At 42.3% G+C, this 23,580-nt stretch overlaps 1 protein-coding gene across 6 annotated transcripts in view; it reads right to left on the minus strand.

Moving 5' to 3' along the window:
- robo3 (roundabout, axon guidance receptor, homolog 3 (Drosophila)) overlaps nt 1-23,580 on the minus strand; it is a 569,123-nt gene that overhangs the window by 62,314 nt on the left and 483,229 nt on the right. For all 6 annotated transcript variants that reach the window (XM_073029734.1, XM_073029732.1, XM_073029730.1 and 3 more), the window contains exons 10-15: nt 20,957-21,038; nt 17,686-17,854; nt 9,055-9,221; nt 7,986-8,107; nt 4,572-4,788; nt 1,975-2,099 (exon numbers count right to left, since the gene is read on the minus strand). In XM_073029734.1, the coding sequence (XP_072885835.1) occupies nt 1,975-2,099; nt 4,572-4,788; nt 7,986-8,107; nt 9,055-9,221; nt 17,686-17,854; nt 20,957-21,038 (882 nt within the window). The remainder of the gene's footprint in view (nt 1-1,974; nt 2,100-4,571; nt 4,789-7,985; nt 8,108-9,054; nt 9,222-17,685; nt 17,855-20,956; nt 21,039-23,580) is intronic.

Here is a 23,580-nt window from a genome sequence, read left to right on the forward strand (position 1 = left end):
AAGTGACGCGGCAGACTGTAACACCGCAACAGTGACTTTCTTAGTCTCCCCTTTCGCCGAGAAATTGGTGACGCCCCTCTGTCCCTTGTTAGTGAGAGAGAGAGAGCGAGCCTGTGGCATGTCAAAGTGTTGGGTAAGGTTTATGTTGACTGCAGATCATGGTCTCTCTTTGGGGGCTTTGCTTGGTGGGTGGTGGGTGCTGATGCTTTCTGCTGAATGCGGGGGGATTGGGAGGTTGATGTTTTGTTGCTGCTTGTGTGTGGGAAGAGGGAGAGGGCGCTCTAGGGTTCTAACATCTTTCTGTTGTAAATTCTTTGGGGTTCTCTTTTGATTTTGTGGATGTCTGTGAAACGTAAGAATTTCAGGTTGTATACTGTATACATTCTCTGATATTAAATGGAACCATTTGAAATATACCAAAGTTACTTGTCTTCAATGCTTGACCATTACAAGTACTGTGGACAGACTCCATCCTGGCTTGGCCGTAAATGCTGAAGAAGCAATTGCCAAGGAGTATTTGTCTGCAGTAATCCTACCTTGATTCATTCGGGAAGCTGTGAATTAGTGTCATTGCAGGGTACACCAAATGGTAGATTGATATGACCGTTGTTACTGACCAAATTTAAAATCAACCCAGTGTATTTTGCTTTTGGGGTTTAGTGGCCTCACCAGGATAATTCTGAACAAAGACAAAGGCATCACTTGAAATACTGAATATCTTTGCAGACACAAGAATGTAACAGAGAAATTGGGTGATGTGTAATGTAAGACCCAATGACAAAGGAGAATTCAAGGGAAGTGGGTTAACCATATTAGTCACAAGAGAGAGGGCAGATGCTGGATGTCTGGATCAACACACCCTACTCAGCAGGTCAGGCAGCATCTATGGAGGAAAGTGAACAGTCCACGTTTCAGGTCAAGGAAGGTTTAGTGAATGATGGTGTTTGGGAGCTGGATTAATACCAGTTCTGATAGTCAGGAACAAGAAGATACATCTATGTTTGCACTAGTTTTGTGGTAATCTGGCAGGGCTTGGGGAGAAAGAAGGGCACAACTGCCTGATTATTGTTTTTTAAGATCTATGAAATGAAAACCTGACAGTTACCGTTAGTCTGTTTCTAGCAGTCATTCGTGATGAATATTCACCCAGTGGTTGTGTGCAAATACATTTTACTGGCTCCGACTGTGAGGGTTTGAACTGAAATTAGCAGATGCAAATGGCTGCTCGACCAGTCAAGGTGCTTAGACTGAATGATAAATCTCCATTCTCTTCGCGAGCCGAGCAGTTGCCAGCGGAACCAAGCGGCTGTTTTTGTTGTGCAGAATACCGTTAGAGATTGCTTCGCTCTGCTAGTTCTCTCTTTGCAAAGTTGAGCGCAGGTTTTGTTCCTTACTATACGTGCTGCAGATGGCTGAGCAAAGGCTCAGCACTCAGAGTTACAAGCTGGCTGCCCAGTGAGTGCAACCTGCATTATCATAAACGTGCTCTGGTCACTTTCCTACCATGCATCCTAATGAAAATGCAGGCTGAAAGCGACAAACTCGATGCCAGCCTACCACTTGTGAGTACTCAGCTCTAGAGAGAAAAAAGTACTTCAACAAAATGCTTCAGCCATAAAGTGCAAAACACAGCCCTTAATCCTCAACTGTTTTAGCTTTTACGTTGAGCATGCATGACCAGTCCTCCCTTAAAACAGGCCAGCTGCATGGGGAATAAAGATCAATTAAAGTAATGAACATATGGTAAACAGTAACCTTATCACCATTAAAGGCTCATTGTAAAAATGCCAAGCCTCCATGGATTTACGAGGCTTCTTTTGTTTTCATTCTTCACCTCAGAACAATTATGATTAAATTCTTTAATTAACATGTCCCAACTGTTGAGAAATTAGGCTAATATATTTTCAAACCTCAGTCATTAGCTTCCCCTGTCCCACTGTTCATTTGATTTATCCCTCCGGTGTCCCGGCTTACCCTGTACTCCTGGATGATTCCATTCTGCTCCTCAATGGGAGGTGGCTCCCAGGACACGCTGATACTGGTGCTGTTGCTCAAGCCAATTGTTGCCACGGTAACAGCTTGTGGCGCAGCAGCAGGAGCTGTTTTTGTTTAGTGGAAAAGAAGAAAAGAATGTTTAAGTGAAGAGAAAGCAGGCTGCGGGACTCTGAGGCAGCTCCTGCTGTGGTCTGTGCCTCAACATATTTGAGATAAAGTGAGTTCAAGGACGTGCGATGGTCCTGCTGAGCCAGGTTAAGCTGGGTTAGAGATGGCAAAGGGAGAGTGACTCTGGCAGCAGATTTCAACAATGTACCATCTTCTTGAGTTTTAAAAACAACACATTTTTTAAAAATAGGTTAAATTACTTATTAATTGAAGGCACTGTGGAACTTTCAAGCCCATTTTAGATCAGGCCATTAACTGATTTGTCCATTTGAAAGGTTTCTGTATTGAGAGATATTCCCACAGGGGATGACCAAGTTGTACGATCAGAGCATATTCTCCAAAATAACACTAGCAATGAAAAGTGTTTATGATAATCCCCTGGGTGAAATATTACACATTTCCTATCTGTTCTTGTCAGAGCCAAGCTATTGCTTGGCACTGCCCAACACACATGGGCAGTTGGTAAACTCAGTGAGATGTCAAGCAAATTTCTTCCTCCAACGTTTGTTTCCACTAATCCCTCAAGGAAAGACTCGGCCCCCACATATTACTGATAAATGATCAGTCTATCAATCTATAACCTTTGGTCAACCTTTGCTACAAGTACTAAATGATGACAATCTGCCAACTGTTTAACAGCCCTCTACAGTGCAGCCTAAAGGCAAGCCACACTTTTCTGAGGCAGAAGCTGGGAGACACAGCTGGGAGGCAGGAAGGCAGTTTTCCACCAAACCCTCTACAAACACTGATCTGTAAACAGATGTGAGGAGATCTGAAGAGGGAGATGTGGAGGAATGAAAAATAATGGGAGATTGATTGGTAGATTATTACCAGTTGTGCTGTGATCATTGTGTTATGAGCTTCAGCTGCTGTGGAGAATCATCTCCTCCCACTATCCTGATCTTGGGTCATTGAAGTGAAAAAATGTGACTATAAAAGGAAATTTTCAAAGAAAATAGATCTTACTTTAAGAAATCTGCTTTCACTCCACTATTTGATCAACCTTTCACTCCTGCAGGAAGATTAGAAGACAATCTAATGCACCATAGCCTAAAGATTGTTGTGGAAGAACATTGCTGCAGGCTTACTGTAGACAGCAGCAAACAAGACTTTGACCTGAATCCTACTCAGCAGGGTCCATGCCCCAAATACACCTGGTGTCATTCCCGTCAGACTGTGTGTTCTCCAATGGCCCCCATGCCTCATTGCTTTGACCATTCAGTGCAGCAAAGTGGTCCATGAGCAGGGACTAGGCCTCAGTAAAAGTTTACAAACCCTTTGTCACAGATGGATGATTAAATACATTTAAAAGATGAGCTCAACTGATTAAAAAGACAAAATATTCAAAAATAAATAAATTGAAATAGTCACAGCTTCATACTGCAGAGAATTGGCCCTTTGTCCCACGAGTCTATGCTGACTATCAAGTACCCCTTTACACTAAATCCCAATTTATCCCATTTTACTCTCTCCACATTGTCGTAAACTTGCCTAGATTCTACCACTGTGGTGAACTACATATACCTGCCTGGACACGCCCCCCCCCCCCCCCCGCTGACTGCTCCTGTGGCTCCTCCCACAGACCGTGGCTCCTCCCATGGACCCCGGTATAAAGGCGATTGGAGACACAGCCCTGGCCTCAGTCTCCAGGATGTAGTGTGGCGGTCATTTGCTGCTTGTTCTTTCTTCCAGCCAACAAAAGCTGATATCTCGCCTCACGTCTCCGAGAGTTATTGATGGTGCATCAACCACGTACCAACATATCAGGGGCAATCTAAAGTAGCCACGTTATCTACCAACCTGCATAGCTTTGGGATGTATGAGGAAATGGAAGCATCTAGGGGGAAACCAATTCTGCTTAAAATGATAAACAAAGACAGTCATTTGTTCAATCAGGCTCATGCATGCTCTCAGAGGAAGAACCTACTAGTCCCATTATCCTTTTCCCTGTTTTACCTGCATTACTGCAACATATTTTCATATATACCCACCAATTCCACTTTCTAATTTGCACCATTAATAACCAAGCATTCATTTACCACAGCCAATTTAATCCAGCAGGATGTTTTTGTGATATGAGAGAAAACCGGAGAAAAAGCGGGAAATGCACTTGCACACGGAGAAAACATACAAACTCCACATAGATGATACCTGAGATCAGCATCGAACCTGTGATCCTGGAGAACTAACTGTTGCACCACTACGCTAACTGTTTAAGTTAGAGGGGTGAAGCTGGTTTGTGCTAGTAATGCAAAAGAAACTCTCTGCAAATTGACAGCCCACAGAAAATCAAGCACAGTTTGAAATGGTCTGGCAATTCACAGTAGCCTCACATTGGTGCAGATCACGCAAGCCCCAAAGCATCTGTAAGGTCAAACTTGTGCTGTTAGGTTGCATCAGAACCTTACCTTCCTCTGGCGTCCGCACAGTGACAGATTCACTGTCCATTCCTTGGAACTCATCAAAATACGGGCGGATCTTAATCTCGTACTCTGTTCCCTTCTTCAAGTCCACAAGAATGGTAGTGCGCTCAGCTGGGGATTTCACATCTTGAACCAGCCAGGTACTTGTTTTGGTTCGGTACATCACCCGGTAACCCTGAATGAATTGGGCTTGCCGATCAACCTGCAACAAACACACCAGGGCAGAAAGACACGTGGTAATTAATGGCTTAGATCACACAATGGAGTATTATATGCCCATTTTTTTTTGCCAATGACAGTGATTATTGGCACGGAAAATAGAATGGATAAAATCATAAAATTACAAAGCGATAACAACTGACATTAGTGACTGTGCAGTAAAATACTAGTCAGCTTGAGACCATTCAAAGAAAGCAGAGTTTTGTATGTTTTTAAATGGTGAAGAGTTTGGTCTCAGAACACTTGGGGTTTAAAGAGATTTAGAGATCCTTGGGTGGCGTGGTGGAGGTACGTCTCTACCAAAGGAGGTGTAAGGCACTCCTTCCCTCTGTTAGCCTGCAGGTCACTCTTGGGCAAGGTGCAACACCTGTTGCGCCCCCTGATCAGGTGGTGCATATCCAGGTGGTAGACGGTCGTACGAGCAGCTGGCGCATATCGCAAGTCCTGGTTATGTGGCCACGGACATCAGGCAAACAAGCTCTGAAGAGCATTGATAATGGCTGGGGTCACCCGTTTTGGAAAGACAATGCCCAGAAGAAGGCAATGGCAAAGTACTTCTGTAGAAAAATTTGCCAAGAACAATCATAGTCAAAGATCATAATCATCCACATCATATGACACGGCACATAACAGAAAGAGATCCTTGTATAGAGCTCACTAAAATCCAGTGGTCAGGAATCCAAATAATCAGAAAAAGAGTTTATGCATTTCTTGGCAATGTAGGTGGTCATTTTAGTCACGGAGTTCTTGTTGGTCAAGAACAGTCTCGTTCCCCCACTAATTTTCCTCAAAACCTATTCTTGCCACATTTCCCTGAACTCATTCCAGGTTTCACCTCTCACTTGTACACTTGGGGCACCTTACAGTGGTTAATTAACTTTCCAGCCCATCTTTGGGATTAGGAAGCTAACCAGGGCACCTGAACAAGGGTTAAGTTGGGGGGAGGGGTGATTGCTGTACGGCATGGCTCAAAGGGCCAGAAGGGCCTATTATACACTATATCTCAATAAGATAAACAAACTACTCATGTAGTCACAGTGAGAACTTGCACAAAGTCTACATAGATAGAATCAGAATTTAGGATTGAACCTGTTAAGTGGAGCTGTGAGACAGCAGCTCTACCAGCTGCACCATGTGGAATGTTAGCTTTTATATCTCAACGACGACAATATAAAGGGGAGAATGTTTTGCTACAGTTACAGAAATCTGAGGAGAGATTACATCTAGACTTCTTTGTCTAGTTCTAAATATTGCATTGTTGGAAATATGGACAGTGCAGAATCACCAGAGTATTATCTGGTATGGTTTAAGGCAAGATAACAAACTAGGCAATACTTACTGAAATATATAAATAAATGGTTTTTTTAAAGTTTTGTAAAGTACTGGAAGAACAGAGAAACTTTTTCCAGTTGTTGGAGAAATTCAGGACAAGGGGATATAATTTTAAAATCGGTGTGAAGGCACTCAAGTAAAAGTTTGTAAATACTTCTTCACAGAGAGAAAACCACATGGAACTTTTCGCCAGAAGATGTTAACTCCCATTTTAAATTTAGCACTGAAGGATACAAGAGTCAAGGCAAATGGATGAGCAGTACACAGATCAGTTGTGATCTCACTGAGTAGGTAGTGGCTGAGCAGTGGCCTCTTATTTCTGTGTCACTCCATTTCTGGAAATATTCCCGAAGAATGCCAGCCAATGCTATTCTAGCACCATAGATGCAGAGACTGAGGGACCATTTCATCTGATGGCATGAAGATATATCATTGCGTACTGTGCCTAAGGATAGAGCCTATCACTGCACTAGCCTTAGCGGACTACACCTACAATGGACTGCATTCTTTCATGTTCTTGGCACTCACTGCCTGTGACACCAGCATGCCTGAAAGCATCACATTCCGCACCCTTCTTCTCCTTTTATTTCAGCTTAATTAGGTAGAAGACGCTGCTTCCTCTAGCATGCTCACACAGCCTTTCCATGTTCTCAGCAGGTCTCCCTGCCATTGGAATTGTGCTTTCTAATTAGGGTAAAGAATAAATAAATATTTACTGCCTAATCCATTCTCCGCTCCTGCCTCCAAGTTCTGAGCCAGGATGACGAGTGCTGCTGTTTAGTGTAGGTAGTGTTCGATGGTTTCTGAAGAACAAGTGCCATCAATCAATGCTAATCCCCATTCCCCTTCTCTTTATGCTCACATTTGCACACTTCACAGTAACCCAAACTTCAATAGGTTTGTGTTCAGATCCCCTCTCGACTGCTAAGCAGTCTTGTTAGGAAGTCTAATTTATAGCTGTATTGATTTGATGCCAGTTCCCAGCAGGGTTATCCTAACACCACAGGTACAGAAGAGTGTGGGACAATTCCATGCAAAGGGATAAAGACATTGCATTATTAAAGGTCAAGCCTGTCCTTGCATCAGCCCGAAACTTACATGAAGAAATAACACGTAAGAAGAACAGTATCAAGCTGGCAGTGCAAAATACCTGAGGACCTGGATTATAGGGAAAGGTTGATAGGTTAGGACTTTACTCCCTGGAGAGTAGGAGAATGAGACCAGATCTTATAGAAATATATACATTTCTGAGAGGTAAATATATGCAGGTTATTCCCACTGAGGTTGGGGGAGACGGTCAGAATTCGAATCAGGTTTCATATCACTGGCATGCGGCGTGAAATACTAGAACTAGAGGGCATAAGATTAGGGTTAAAGGCAGAACTTCTTCACTCAGAGGATGGTGCAAGGGAGGAATGACCTGCCAGCAGAAGTGGTGGATGTGGGTTCAATTTCAACATCAGGTGAAGTTTTTAAATAGGTGCTTGGATGGGAGGGGTATGGAGGGCTATGGTCCGGGTGCAGATAAATGGGACTAGGCGGCAAATCAGATCAGTAGACTAGATGGGCCGAAGGGCCTGTTTCTGTGTTGATGATTCTCTAAGTATGAGTTGATAGTTTAAATATAAAAGAAATAGACAGTGATGATGAAAGAAGTCATCTATCCATACGAAATACCTGTGGTAGTGCATCCAATGATGGCAGAGAAGCTTTTCACCTGTCTTTCTTCCCCTTACCATGCTCTTCCTCAGCTTTATATGGCAGGAGTGCTGGGGGGTCGGTGGTGTGGGGAAGAGTGGGCAACTGCAGAGGGTCTGAGGGGCAGCCGCTGCTGCATTCATTACTTACTGTCCAGGTGACCTGGATGGTTGTAGATGTCAAGGTGACAGGAGGCTGTAGCTGGACCACCATCTCCCCGAGCTCACGTTGTACTTGCCGATGGTCCACACCTTGCCCGGTGGGGCTCACATCTGTATGTGATAAGAGAAATTCCTGCAATAAACTTGTGCAAACATCCTGGGATCTGCTAACAGTTATGTTAATTGTTTTACAGCCCATTATAGAGATAATTAATCAATAGGAACAGAGATAGCAATAGAAACCCTGTCTAGAAATTCGATTAATGGCACATGCATTAGTCAAATGTTGCACAACAACACAAATAGCTGTAAAAATCCATCAACATTTTCAACATCACTTATTTTTACAATATGCAAAAGAAACATTACAAATGAACTAATGGCATTAACTGGTCCAATGTGGAAAAAAACACCAGGGACAATCTTGAGCTGGTTTCCCTGGTGCTCCAAGTTAACCATATCCCAGATTTTACTGATCTGAATCGAGGTTTACTGACTATTTCTTGCCAGTTTGCTGCACTGAAAAGGATTTCTGTGCTGGCAGTCTTCGTGCAGACCATTAGAGTGAAAGTTTGGTGTTTTAGGAGATGGAAAATCTCAGAGAAATTAAGCACAATGTCAGGCCATTAATCTGAAACTGAAAATTTTGATTCCAATCACAGAGAATAACTGGAATAGAGCTCAGCTCCATAGTTTGTACTGAAACAGGGATGTTATCATTTACCCAAAAGGGCTCTCTCTCTCACTGTCATTAACTGTGTTTGAGTCACTGTAAGTGACTCTTACATTCCCTCTTTAAATAGCAAATCTATGAATGGAATAGCCAAAAATGAATTGGTAAGCAAACCCCAAGGGGTTGGGAGGAACTTTGTCACAATATCAGGATTGATGGAAAGAAAGAGTTCAGAGAATGAATAGAACAGGTTTAGAGGGAAAAGGGCCAAACTCGGGCAAATTGGTCTACCTCAGAGAGACATCTTGATTGGCATGAAAGAGTTGGGTCCAAGAGCCTATTTCTATACAGTAACACTCTATGGCTATGACTGAAATAAGCCTACCTTGTGTACGGACGGGTTCAGAGATGGGGCTGGGATCTCCCAGGCCGTACTTGTTGACAGCACGAACGATAAACAGATAGATGGTGTTAAAGTTCAGACCAGTCACTGTATGCTTTTCCACTTTTACATACTCAGCCACTGTTTGCCACGTGCTTCCTGCAGATTGGCTGAAGAGGAAAAAGGTGGATGGTGACCAAGTGTGGGCAACACGATGGAATTCTACACCATGTCTTCTTTTCCAAGTGGGAGCTGGTGTATATCAATCAATTAAATAAGGCAAACTGTTGTACAGCTTATTTACCAAGAGATTTTCACACATTAAACTCATATCACTGGAAGCCATTCACCTCAACAGTCTCACTGCTCCCTCCTATTTCGCTGAACCGCTGCAACTTATTCGCTCACACACATACTCATTAATTCCCCTTTGATGTTTTTTTTCCCATTAACCTATGCTAGGGGTAATTTACAGTGACCAACAGCACTTTAGGGTGTGGGCAAAAACCAGCGAACCCAGCAGAAACCCACGCTATTACAGAAAGAACATACACACTCCACATGGGCCACAGCAGAGGTCAAGATTAAGCACAGGTCCCTGGAGTTATGAGTTTTATACCATCAACACGTGGGAAATTTGTAGACTGATCTATGAAAGTAAATTAGAACAAAATATAAAAACAGATAGCAAAAGTTTTTATAAACATATAAACGGAAGTGGGTGGCTAAAGTCAACGTAGGTTCCTTGGAAGATGAGAAGGGAAAATTGATATTGGGTGATAAGGAAATGACTGAGGCATTGAATGACAATTTTGTGTCAGTCTTCACGGTGGAGGACACGTCTAATATGCCAAAGAATGATGTTATGGATAAAATGGGAGGTGAGGACCTCGATAAAATCACTGTCACTAAAGAGATGTTGATGAGCAAATTAGAGGTCCTGAAGGTAGATAAGTCCCCTGGTCCTGATGGGATGCATCCCAGGGTGCTGAGAGAATTGGCGGAGGTTATAGTAGACACATTGGTAATCATTTACCAAAATTCTCTAGACTCTGGGCAGGTCCTGGCGGATTGGAAGACAGCAAATGTCATGCCACTTTTTTAAAAAAGATGTGGGCAAAAGACGGGCAACTATAGGCCAGTTAGCTTAACATCTGTAGTCAGGAAGATGCTTGAAGCTGTCATTAAGGAAGAAATAGGGAAACATTTCCAAAGGAGTGGTTCCATTCGACAGACGCAGCATGGATTCAGAAAGAGCAGGTGTTGTTTGACAAACTTACTGGAGTTATTTGAGGACATAATGAGTGCAGTGGATAGAGGGGAACAGGTGGATGTCGTGTATTTGGATTTCCAGAAGGCGTTCGATAAGGTGCCACACAAGAGACTTAGAAATAAGATACGGATGCATGGAGTTGGAGGAAGTGTATTGGCATGGATAGTGGATTGGGTAACCAATAGAAGGCAGAGAGATGGTATAAGTGGGTGTTTCTCCGGTTGGCAGTCGGTGGTGAGTGGGGTGCCGCAGGGATCGGTGCTGGGCCTGCAGCTGTTTACCATTTACATTGATGATTTGGATGCGGGGACTGAGTGTAGTGTAGCAAAATTTGCTGATGATACTAAACTGAGTGGAAAAACAAATTGTACAGAGGATGTGGAGAGTCTGCGGAGGGATATAAATAGGTTAAGTGAGTGGGCTAAGGTCTGGCAGATGGAATGCAATGTTGGTAAATGCGAGATCATCCACTTTGGAAGGAGTAATAGAAGAGCAGATTATTATTTAAATGGTGAAAGATTGCAGCATGCTGTTGTGCAGAGGGACTTGGGAGTGCTTGTTCATGAATTGCTAAAAGTTGGCTTGCAGGTAGAACAGGTTATTAAGAAGGCAAATGGAATGTTGGCCTTCATTGCTAGAGGGATTGAATTCAGGAGCAGGGAGGTCATGCTGCAACTATACAGGGTACTGGTGAGGCTGCACCTGGAGTACTGTGTGCAGTTCTGGTCTCCATTCTTGAGGAAGGATATACTGGCTTTGGAGGCAGTGCAAAGGTGGTTCACCTGGTTGATTCCAGAGATGAAGGGGTTAAATGATGAGGAGAGATTGAGTCACCTGGGACTATACTCTTTGGAATTTAGAAGAATGAGAAGGGATCTTATAGAAACATACAGAATTTTGAAAGGGATAGATAAGATAGAAGTAGGAAAGTTGTTTCCATTGGTAGGTGAGACTAGAACTAGGAGACATTGTCTCAAGATTCAGGGGAGATTTAGGATGGTGAATCTGTGGAATCTGTGGAATTTAGGCTTCCTTACTAAATATATTTAAGATACAGTTAAATAGATTTTTACATAGTAAGGGAATTAAGGGTTATAGGGAAAAGGCAGGCAGATGGAGCTGAGTTTACTGACAGATCAGCCATGATCTTATTGAATGGCAGGGCAGGCTCGATGGGCCGGATGGCCTACTCCTGCTCCTATTCTCTCACACACACACCCCACCTCACCCCCGAAGGAAGTCAGCAGTCCAGGCGCATCTATGGAAGGAGATAAACAATCAATATTTTGAGCCTAGATCCTTCACCAGTACTGGAAAGGAAGAGAGTAGAGGTGTGGTGAGGGGAAGGAGTACAAGCTAGCAGGTGACAGGTGAGACCAGGTAACTGCTTACTTCCCTCCGTAGGTGATCCGTGACCTGCTGAGTTTCTGTGTATAATTTGTGACCTTTCAAGTTACGTGGCATTAAAAGTGTCCATCTAAATAACTGCAATGTATAATTCTGCCTTCGTCGCCTTGGTGGGTAGTAAGTTTCATACTTCCATCATCCTCTGGATGAAAAATACATCCTCAAACTCCTTTGTCAAGAATCTGAAATCCATAACAATTGTCACTGCCCTGCCTGTTATGGGAAACTGTCTCTCCTTCCATTCAATCAAGACTTCTCATAATTTTACATATATATAATTCAATGAATTTGTTACACATTTAAAACCATTATTTTTCAAACAACTGTTAAAATACCTCTTATGCCTAATAAAGTGGCCACTGTGTGTATGTTCGTGGTCTTCTGCTGCTGTAGCCCATCCATTTCAAGGTTCAAGGTTCAATGTGTGTCTGTTCAGAGATGCTCTTCTGCACATCACTGTTGTAACACGTGGTGATTTGAATTACCATCTTCTTCCCATCAGCTTCAACCAGTCTGGCCATTCTTCTCTGACGCAGTCAAAGTTACTTAGATCACATTTCTTCCCCTAATGCTTGTTCAGGTCAACAACTGAACCTCTTGACCATGTCTGCATACTTTGATGCATTGAGTTGCTGCCACGTGATTGGCTGATTAGGTACTTGCATTAACAATGAAGTGTATAGGAGTACTTGATAAAGTGGCCTCTGAGTGTATAACAGCATGGTCTGAAGAGACTTTTTTGCTGAATATCATCACCTCTGGCAGCCAGTTATGTAGCCAAATAAAAGCTTTGTTGTTATGATGTGAACATCGGATGCATTTTAAAGTGTCATGCCAGAAGGACTGTCCAAATTTTTGAATTATTTGGAATGCAAAATTGTATTTTAATTGGAAATAAGTGAATGGTATCTCCATCCAGTAGTCTTCTAGCTAGTCAGAACATAAGCCACATAATCTATCACACGGTCTCTTCAGCAGTTGAAAGTGACGGATGTTCCTCAGTCACTTGATCATCCCATGATCAAGACGCAGGTGCTCTGATGTGTTTGTACAGAAAATGAGAGTCTCCTGTGCGTCAAGACTCTGCATTTACTTTGGGGCTGTAATGTTGTGCAAAGTCGCTTCTTTGTAATTCCAAACTCAGTTGATAATGAGGCTGAGTTAGGCTACATCCGCACCAGACCGGATAATTTTGAAAACGCCGGTTTCACATAAAAGCGATTGGCGTCCACACTATGTGTTTTTGAAAATATCTCTATCCACACTGAAACAGAGATTTCGGCGAATCTCCTCCTCCTGCGCATGCGCAGGGCACATCTACCGAAAACAAGCGACATGTTTGGTGTCGAATCTCGCTGTAAAAGTGCACGTTTGTGTAGTTACAGACTAGAAAAACTTAAAACGACGGACAGCTGTTGGCTTTCGCGCAGGAGAACTTAAAACAAAAAAAAACAAATACTGGAGCGTATGGAGGCAACCGACAGGGAGTTCACGGACAGATTGAACTGGCTGACGACGAATACTGAAAAACTGACTAACTCTGTTGCATTAATAAAGCCCATTGTTAAATGTATAAAACATGTCTGCATTAGTGTTATCTTGCATTTCCATGCAATGTTACATTAGGCTGTTACACATCTATTGTCAGAGAAGTACTTGCATAAACAGGTAAACCACCTTCATACGATCAAGGACAGAAAACGGCAAAGTGAGTACAGTATACTTATTTATTCAGTAAGTTATTGGTCAAATTATTTGGAGAGTACATTTCTAACTCTTCTGGCTTCAGTCTCGTTGCCGCCTGTTCTGAAATTGTTAGATTGTGTTCAAGAAACCAATGAAATGGCGCGCTGCTGTCTGACAGCGTTTTCAGATTTCTCCGGTTACCCCGTCCACACTGATCTGCCCGAGCAGTGTTTTCAAAAATATCCAGCCTGGAAAGCGTTTCTGAAAAGCTCCGGTTTCGGGGGATGAAAATGCCATTTTAGTGTGGACGGAGGGTAAAAACAAAGAGAAAAAGCTTCGGTTACGGATTTATCCGGCGTAGTGTGGATGTAGCCTTAGACTCACTATAGACTTTAAACTTGGGTGGGAATTGAAACGTATTTGAAAAGACAACTAATCAGATACTGAGAAACTGGATTTGTTTTTCCGCTCATTATCCACAGATGGACAGCTGAGGAGCCTTTTCAATGTCCCAATGAAAGTTCAACTTCTATTTGCCTGACTCCCATAATGCCTTTGTGTCATTGGGGTTTTTGTTCACTTCACACAAATACAAGTAACACAATATCTGAAGTTGAGAGAGCAAACCTCTGGCCATTTAACAGGCCACTTTAAAAGGACAGAACAGCCTAGTTGAGGAATCCGCAGATTTTCAATCTGTTCTCATCAAGGCAATATTACTCACTTCCTATGACACTGAAGGCCATTGTTCCAGTCTCCCCTCCTTATTTTGGTGTAGACCTGCAACTAACTCTCTCTCACATCCTCATAAATTCCCATTTGACTCTATTTTCACTGATCTGCACTTAAGTATCACTGCGGCCAGTTAACATATCTTTGAGGAAACCATACAGCTGGCAAAAACACACAAGTTTATCAGGAGAAACTCCACACGTATGCACACCTGGGTCCCTGGAACTGTGAGGCAGCATCATGTTCAGGAGTTTTAGAGTCCCTATTTCTTGTGCTCTCTTGGACCCAAAAGCAAAAATTCTATTCTGCCCTTCCCTAGTTCATGCTGGGACTGTACCATCTATAATTACATTCCAATGCTCCACCATTCATTGACATGTATAAGTGGAACATGGCAAAATAGAAATAAAGGATTTCCTGATAAGCTCAAGGGAACATGAGCAAAATAAAATATTTACCACATGCAACTTGTTGGTACAGTAGAAAAAGCCTACTTCTCCTCTAAACTCATCTCCTCTGCTTAACTTTCCTATTTCTCAAACATAGAACATGACCATGGTTGACCTACCTCACCTATTCGATCATCAATTATAATTCAAATAAAGCACATCTGTCCTCTGGATTAAGACTACAGAGGGATTAGGTTCAAGCAGTTCATTCTTTGTTATAACCCTTGCTCTCATGGATTTGGCTCTCCATTTAATCTACCTCATTTCTCTTATCTATTGTCTACGTGGTTGAACTCAAACATATTTTCGAAGAGTGCAAGCCTGGATTTCACCTCTCTATGGTTTACTGCTGTTTATTTTTTGTCCTCTGCCTATAAGATATTGATAAGTCAATGATGCAGAAAATTTGAGCTGATATCCCTCTGCAATCAGTGGTACATCACCAATTTCCAGTGTCAAAAGGGTTGTTTACCTGACTTCAGTAAACACATTCACTCCAACTGATGGAGACCATGTGATTCGTTTCCAGTCCAGGCGTGCCCGGAATGTATATTCCTTGTCATTGACACTTCTAGCCTTTAATGGACAGACTCCCATTTCACATCCTACAGAAACAAACTGCCATTTTCCACACATTTCTCTGGAATTCATTGACTATAACCTTGGCTCAAGGCCCGCTTACATCTTAATGTTGAAATTCCAATATGTGCTCAGGTTTGTTCAGAGCAAACCATTCCATATCTCTGAAGTTTCCTCTGCTCCATAACTAAAACTTTATTTCTCTAACAGTATACCTATTCTCTTTATAGTACTATTACTATTGGTGCTTTGATGAGAATGCACTCTCTTCAGCTCCCTCTACCACTTATCTTCATATTCTTGCTTCTTCCCCCTTTCTTTCCATTTCTGATGAAGAGTGTTGGCCAAAAACATCGACTGTTTATTCCTTTCCATAGATGCTGCCTGACCTGCTGAGTTCCTCCAGCATTTTGTGTGTCTTGCTCTGGATTTCCAGCATCTGCAGAATATCTTGTGTTTATCACTTAGGCATGATTTCTAGTGAGGGTTACTAGATCCTCTCTCACTTTCAGACACTGACTGCCTTCTTTTTCATTTCCTCCCATTTCATAGTCATTGAAAGATAAAGCATGTAGATAAATCTTTTGTCCACATTGACCATCAACCATCCATTTACACTCATCCTAACCCCATTTTTCATTCTCCCCATATTTTCATCATCTCCCCTCAGACTCAACCACTTAGTGACACAATACAGGTAATTTGCAGTGGCCAATTAAGTTACCGATATCTTTGGGATTTGGGAGGAAACTCACATGATTGCAAGGAAAGCATGCAAGTTCCACAAAGACAGCACCAGCAGCATCTCTACTTTCTGCAAAGACTGAGGAAAGTCCATCCCCCACCCCCCATCCTCATCACATTCCACAGGGGTTGTATTGAGAGTATCCTGAGCAGCTGCATCACTGCCTGGTTTGGAAATTACACCATCTCGGATCGCAAGACCCTGCAGCGGATAGTGAGGTCAGCTGAGAAAATCATCAGGGTCTCTCTTCCCGGCATTATGGACATTTACACTACACGCTGCATCCGCAAAGCAAACAGCATTATGAAGGACCCCACGCACCCCTCATACAAACTCTTCTCCCTCCTGCCGTCTGGGAAAAGGCACCAAAGCATTCGGGCTCTCACGATCAGCCTACTTAACAGTTTCTTCCCCCAAGCTATCAGACTCCTCAATACCCAGAGCCTGGACTGGCTCCTTACTGCCCTATTGTCTTGTTTATTATTTATTGTAATCCCTGCACTGTTTTGTGCACTTTATGCAGTCTTGGGTAGGTCTGTAGTCTAGTGTAGTTTTTTCTGTGTTATTTTTTACGTAGTTCAGTCTAGTTTTTGTACTGTGTCATGTAACACCATGCTCCTGAAAAAACGTAGTCTCGTTTTTACTATGTACTGTACCAGCAGTTATGGTCGAAATAATAATAAAAGTGACTTGACTTGACCAGAACTCAGGATTAAACCTGGGTTTCTGGCACTGTGAAGCATTATTGGCTCTGTTGGGCTCTTCCTAGGACACTGAAGGAGCAGAAGTTCTGCTGCTTGGCAGAATTCAAGATGCTCTCAATTGAGGGGAAAAACAAGGCTTTAATCTCCCTCATAGAGAGAAAAAAAAAACAGACATGTTGCAAATCTGAAAATAATGAAGAAACCAAATCTGCTGGTGATACTCAATAGGTCAGGTAGCATCTGTGGAGAGATTAATACTAAATAATAGCTCTTTTTCTCTTCATAGATGCTGCATGACTTGCAGTTTCCACCACTGTTTTTATTTTATATTTTTTTCAACTATGATTTTTTTTTCTGATGGGAAGGATAATCTATTGCCTGTACTCAATCTAAAGTAGGGGGGAAAAAATCACATCAACTCCCATTGATCAATATCTATTGATCGCTCAACATTCACTGAGCACATCACTGCTGAACTGTGATAATCCCCACTGTCTGGTACTCTACTACAATTCATTGCTCCAGCTTCTACACCGACGATCACTGTTTTGGTGAGATATTGGAACCCAGAATGTTCAAGGCCAATACTCCCATAGGAGTACACACCTGTGGGATGGATGAAAAGGCTAATATATAAAAACTGAACAAGAGCAGAGGTTCTTAGCATTTCTGGGGCTCCTGTGAAATTAATACCTCAAGCCATAAAGCAGAGGCTGGCTGTTTTATTCCGCAATGTTGATGATGGATTTCAAGGGTCTTTTAATGCAGTCATCAATTGTTTCCCAGGGAAGCAATGTTGGTTCTGCCTCATAGCCTTTCCCTGTTAGTGCAGCACATGTCTGACAGTAATTCAAGGCTATTCCTGTCATGTCTGTGACAGGCAAATCTCTCTCTGTGAACAAACACATTCCCCACCTGAGTGAGCCTCATAAATCTGTGCGCGATTGGCACTGAGAGCTGTCGCTTGCTAAATAACACCCTGGCGCTGTCCAAGGGACATGAAGCCTCCGTGCAATATTAATTCCTGCTCTTCCCAGCTGCTTTCTTTCTTCTCCTTACCTAAATGCCTCGATGATGTATGATGTGACTGCCGAGCCTCCGATGTGCTGGCTTGGCTGCCATGTCAAGGTGACACTATTACGAGTGACGTCGGTGATCAGTGGCTTCGAGGGAGGGCCCGGCAGGAGGTCAGGTTCAGCGGAGAGGATACGAGTTGGGCTCCCATTTTCTGAAGAAAATCAAGACACATTTTCACTTGTCATTGTTTTTATTTTAAAATCACAGACAGGTATCACAACCCAGAATATGTCAGCAGGGATGATACACCGGAAGCAAAAGCACGGAGAATGCAAAACCTCAGATCAAAGGGTAGGAGCTGACCATTGATTGCAACATGGGAAGCTTACTAATGAATGGGACTTCAACGAGCCCACCAATTGATTGGAATGTGAGAAGTCCACTCATAAGTAGAACATCAGGAGTCCACCATTCAATGGAACGAAAAAAACTCACCATAGAATGAAGCATAAAGCAGTAAGAAGCCAGAAATCACTGGACTTATGTGATTTGGAGGGATAGAAAACATAGGAACAAGAATAAGCCATTAGCCTGTTGATTATGTTGAAACATTCAGTAACATGGACCATTGATTAATCAAGATGCTGTGGAGAGTGACTTCAGGAATCATTCCTATTCATGGACCCAGTCAGCCTAAGCTTTAGTCTGTAACAAGGTAACTTTACTGAAATGCATCCTGTGATCAATCAGCCATGCATTTTGAACCTTGTCTTTGAGGGTGACGATGATGAGCTAACTGAGGGCAACCTACCCATCTGTTCTGTGCCCTGTATATGTTCATATTTTCATAGAAACAAAAGGAAAAGAGGGAAGTTAATACACCAATGAGAAAGTCAAGATAGTCTCAGAGATCTCGGAGTCCTCCAGTTCTGGACTCATAGTCATCAGTGAGAGTGGAGAACCTGCTATATGCCTGGAGAGTGTTGCCCAGGCTTTCTATGTTTTGGATGTGGACTTGGACTGTAGACTTTTTTTTCCAGAATTTATTGGTTTTTATATTCTGTGTTTTTCACACGATCTTCCTTGCTTTTTTTGTGCAGGAGGAGGGATTTGGGGGTTTATGTGCCTGTTCTGTTTTTGCCTGCTTTTTTGTGTGGGGAGAGGGGATTTGGGGTTTGATGATCGTGCTGCTTTTCATTTCTTTCTTAGTTTTGTGGCTGTCTGGAGAAGAAGAATTTCAGAGTTGTATACTCTGATAATAAATGAACCTTTGAACCTCAATGGTTGCCTTCCTTCAGCTGACCACATCCCGTGCTGTGGAAACCCTCCTAAGCCCCTCACGCTGATGAACCCTTTTCATTCAAATTCCAAAATTCACTTCTTTGACTACACATTCATTTATTCATCCATTCACCCATTTATTTATTTATCTTTCTATCTATTTGTTTATTGGTTGATTGGTTCATTACAGCGAGGCATCAGCCCCATCTGGCCCAACTGCTCTAATATCTCCTCTGTAGCCTTGTAAAAATCTGAGTCAAATAATAAAAGGTCTATTAAACATTGATCATCCTGAATGGTGCCACATAAATGCAAAGAATCCTGCTCTCTTGTATTTGTAAACCTGAAGCATAGGCATGTCCATCAGCTGTATTCTGTGAGATCCCCTGTATCTCTCCTTATACAACCACAGAAAGTCTGGATGTCACAATCAAATATAGTCACTGTCCCTTGGATCCAATTGTATTTTGTTTACACTGCCACTCAAGGTCAAATGGTGCAGAAATGGCCATTTTAGATAACAGCAACAAGAGCTACAGGCTAATAAAGAAACACAAATACAAATAGGAACAGAAATCTGTGAGGGAATTCAGCAAACTCTGCCCTCCCTGCAGCTGACAGCCTAAAGCTAAAGGTTGATCTGCTGCCCTGTGCATCCACTAAGCGTTGAATTTGTACTCTGAAGTCCTTCCGCAGATGATTCGGCTTGAATGTTTATTTCTTCGAGACTGCTGCGTTACCTTGGGACTGCTGGGACGCATGTTCAAACTGCACCCATGAACAGAGGCTCAAAGGCAGTAGCTGCCGTCTGCAAGCATCACTGTCTTTGCTAACAAGCTCCACTCTGCAGCAAGTGTAGTCAGCTACCCGTTAAATCTCCACATGCACAATCCCCTTCACTTATTACTTACAGTCCATTATTTTCTCCAATGCAATCAAAGATGTTTGTTTAAACACTGCACTTCCCTCATTCTAGGTCAAGCTGTGACACAGAGAATCGAGCAGACAGTAATCTATCGGAATGCGAGTTCATTTGCAAGCAATTATAAGGAAAGCCTAGATATTTATCGAGAATTTTATTAATAGTTTAGCTGAAGGTGATTCTGAGTTGGCATTGTCAAACTGGGCTCTCCTCCTTTGTATCGGCCGATAATCATCCTTTCCCCCAATCCTCTGCCATCCTCCACATCCGAACTCCTCCTCTCCACTGCTTAAGATCCACCTTCCCTTTTAGTCAGGGATTTTTAGCTCAACCCTTAAGACCATGGGACATTTTTAAATATGCTTAGGATGTGGGAATCAATGTCAAGGATGCCATTAATCAGCAGTACTTTTGAGCTTCCTCATAATTTGACAGAATCCAAGCAGCATGTTGAACGGATAGAGGGTGTTTTAAACTGAGTCCCGATGAAGGGTCTCGGTCCAAAATGTCAACTCTTTATTCCTCTCCATAGATGACCTGCTGAGGACCTCCAGCAATTTTGTGTGTGTTACTCTGGACTTCCAGCATCTGCAGGAACTTGTGCTTTAAACTCAGCCATGTTGCTGTGGGGCTGAAGTCACATATGGGCCAGACCAAGTTCCCCACCTCCATGAATATCTAGGGAATCATTTGGACTTCTAAAGTCTTACAGGTGCAAGATCATTTGCACCGATAATGGCTTCCAAATTTTCTAAATGAATTCAGATTTCCATTCTATCGCATTAGGATGTGAACTCTCATTCTGAGATTATTAATTCAGGTTTGTAACTGTATATTATTAGACCTTAGTTTAAAATTGCTCATGTGGAATCTCAATATCCCACTGCTGAAGGAACCTGGGGAAATGAACCTGTATTAATGCTTTTATTTGAATTGCAAATTTTCTTCATTGTTGTCGGTCTCATTCAGCAACCATCATCAAGAATATAAGATAAATAAACTTGTATTTCCATGTTACCTTTTAATTCTAATTAATTAACAAAGACCAGTGACTTGCCCTTGCTTTTGTTTGCTTCCTAGTTGATGTGATGTGACTTAATGGCATCTTACCTTGCACCTCAAGGTAGCCACTCCAGGTAGTCTCCCCACTTGATCCTGTGGCAACACAGATGTACATACCAGTGTCGCTAACCTGGCAACAGAAGCAGAGTCAATTTGGAAAGCATTTTAGTTTTCCTCTTCTGAATATAGATTATACAGTGGCTACCATCAACGTGTGCTATAAACTGGTAATATTTTGTTGAGAAGATTTTACCTCTTCTACATATGCAAATCAAAACTTCAACCAGTGAGGTGTAACAACAATATATACATCCAGCAATTTAGGCAGCATTAGTGGAGAGGGGTACAGCCCAAGATGAGTCAAGGGAGCCAGGATCAATTTGAACAGTAGAACTTGCTCAGTGGATGTACTCATGGATTATGCTTTTACATTAATGACTTCTTGATAGAATTGGAAAATGCTTGGATCTAAGGAACTTTTAGTGTTTCATGCCAGTGAACCAAGGTAGGAATTGGAAGGAAGGATTATAGCCAGATTAGCAAGGTTGAACGGGAAAGATGGGGGCAAGAAATAATGAGACAAGGATAGCAGGTTGAAAGAATATCCACTTGAAATGTCAGCTCTTTTTACAGACGCTGCTTGATCTGCCTACAAAAGAAGCTGGATGAGAGATGGTGTAAATAGCTACAGTGGAACAGAAGCATGGGAAATCTCTCACTTAAAACTTTATGGACAAGATATGGAAAGATCACACATTGCTGTCCTAAGAGAGAATGAGACGCCTAATGTCATTAATCTCACTGTTAAATCTGGCAGTAGCAGTGTGCTCCAGAAAATTAGGAAATGCTGTGCCTTAAAGCTGTGTTGGTACACCAATGAAACTATTGACATATATGTGAATCTTGGGTGGATATAAGTTATCTTCCAAGCACTGTTCAGTGTCCATAACACAAACCGAGTTTAATTTTCAAAATATCACAAAATTGGGAACATTGTTCACTTCTTTCCCCTTCAGTCCTCTGTTATAGTCCTCTGCCTTCTCCTCTCCCTTTGATTGGTTGACTGCAGCTTAATTGTTCATAGTGGAGAGTGGGATTTGCACTGAGTCTCAGGAAGCTATAGGGGAATTCACAGCCAAGCCCGTTCCTGCCCTCGACACACCTTCTTTCAGTAGATGAATCGAACTCTCGATGTGAGGTGTGGGGACAGGGAGATTAGGAGTTCAGTTTCGTCTGTCATCCAGCCTGAGACTGAACGTGGGGCCACCTGGTCTGAGAGGTTCAGCTACTCATGAACTAAACAGTTTCTAGGGAGTAACAGTAGTATGGCACAGAAGGAAATCATTTGGCTCCAGCTGTTTAAAAAATAGATGACACCAGACTGGTGCCAAGAGAGGCAACATTTTGCTGGCAGCTAACAGGAATATAATTATGTACTCAGGATCTAATCCAGTTAATCTCACTCACTGTTTTTTCTCAATTTTCCTACCTACTTAGTCAGAGAGAGACACAACATGGAGACAAGCCCTTCAGCCCACAGTAACTGCACTGACCACCATCAACTCATTTATACGAATCCCACATCGGTTTCATTCTCAGCAACTTCACTCAGACTCTGCCACCACCTACGCACTGGGAACAATTTACAGTGGGGCAATGAATGTACCAACCTGCTCATCCTTGGGACGTGGGTGGAAAGTGGCGCCCAGCGGTTGTGTCCAAAATAATACAGAACACGTTCAGTTCCACACAGATAGAAGTGAACCCTGATCTTTGTCTCTGAGAGCCAACGGCACTATTACTGCTCCACTGCATCACAGTTTTATTAAATTCTGTTTCTTGGCTAATGGACTGCTGGTGCGCTTTATAAACATTACAAGCTAGTATGATGATTTAGCTGTGTGCTGAATTTTGAATCAATTGAACACTGAAATTCAGAAACAGTATATGATAGACAGGTTCTATGATACTGGATCCTTGGAGCTACTGGTCCAAGGATGAATTTTTGTCATCCTTAGGTCATGAAATATAAGTCATTTAAAGTTTTATAAATAATTGGATATGGAGAGTAATTAAATGGCTCTTTCAAAATGTCAGCACAAGCATATGGGGCTGAAAAACCTCCATCTGGGCATCATAAGTATATTAAAAAATCCCGTTAATTTAACAATTGGTGGTCTGAATTACATACTTTCTCAATTTTACTTACAATGAGGAAGATAAAACATGCTGACGTTTCATTATCACCATCTCACTGTGAGATTGTAGTCAAAAATACTCTTGCGATCCTTACCAACACTGTGCCACACCATCAACCCTAAAACCGCAATATTAATTGAAATGGTGAATAATGCTCAAGTCAATGGTAATTTGCTGAACTAATTAGAGAGCTGGGAAGGATCGAGCACTGATCTAGCAGAGCATGCACCATAAAGGAAAATAGAAATATATCAGGGACCATGGTAAATTCATTGAAACATCATCAAAAGGACATACTGGGGTGACCACTGTTGATTAGTGTAAGCAAGGTCCATTCTGCAAACAACAAAATGGTACCAACGCTCATAGGACACGTGGCGATCAGTTTATGTTTCTTGTGCCATACAGTCAGAGTCAGACAGCACAGAAACAGGCCATTTCACCCAATTTATCCATGTTGAAGAAGAACTATA

This window comes from Hemitrygon akajei, chromosome 26 (genome assembly GCF_048418815.1).
Source record: "Hemitrygon akajei chromosome 26, sHemAka1.3, whole genome shotgun sequence".
Lineage (NCBI taxonomy): Eukaryota > Metazoa > Chordata > Chondrichthyes > Myliobatiformes > Dasyatidae > Hemitrygon > Hemitrygon akajei.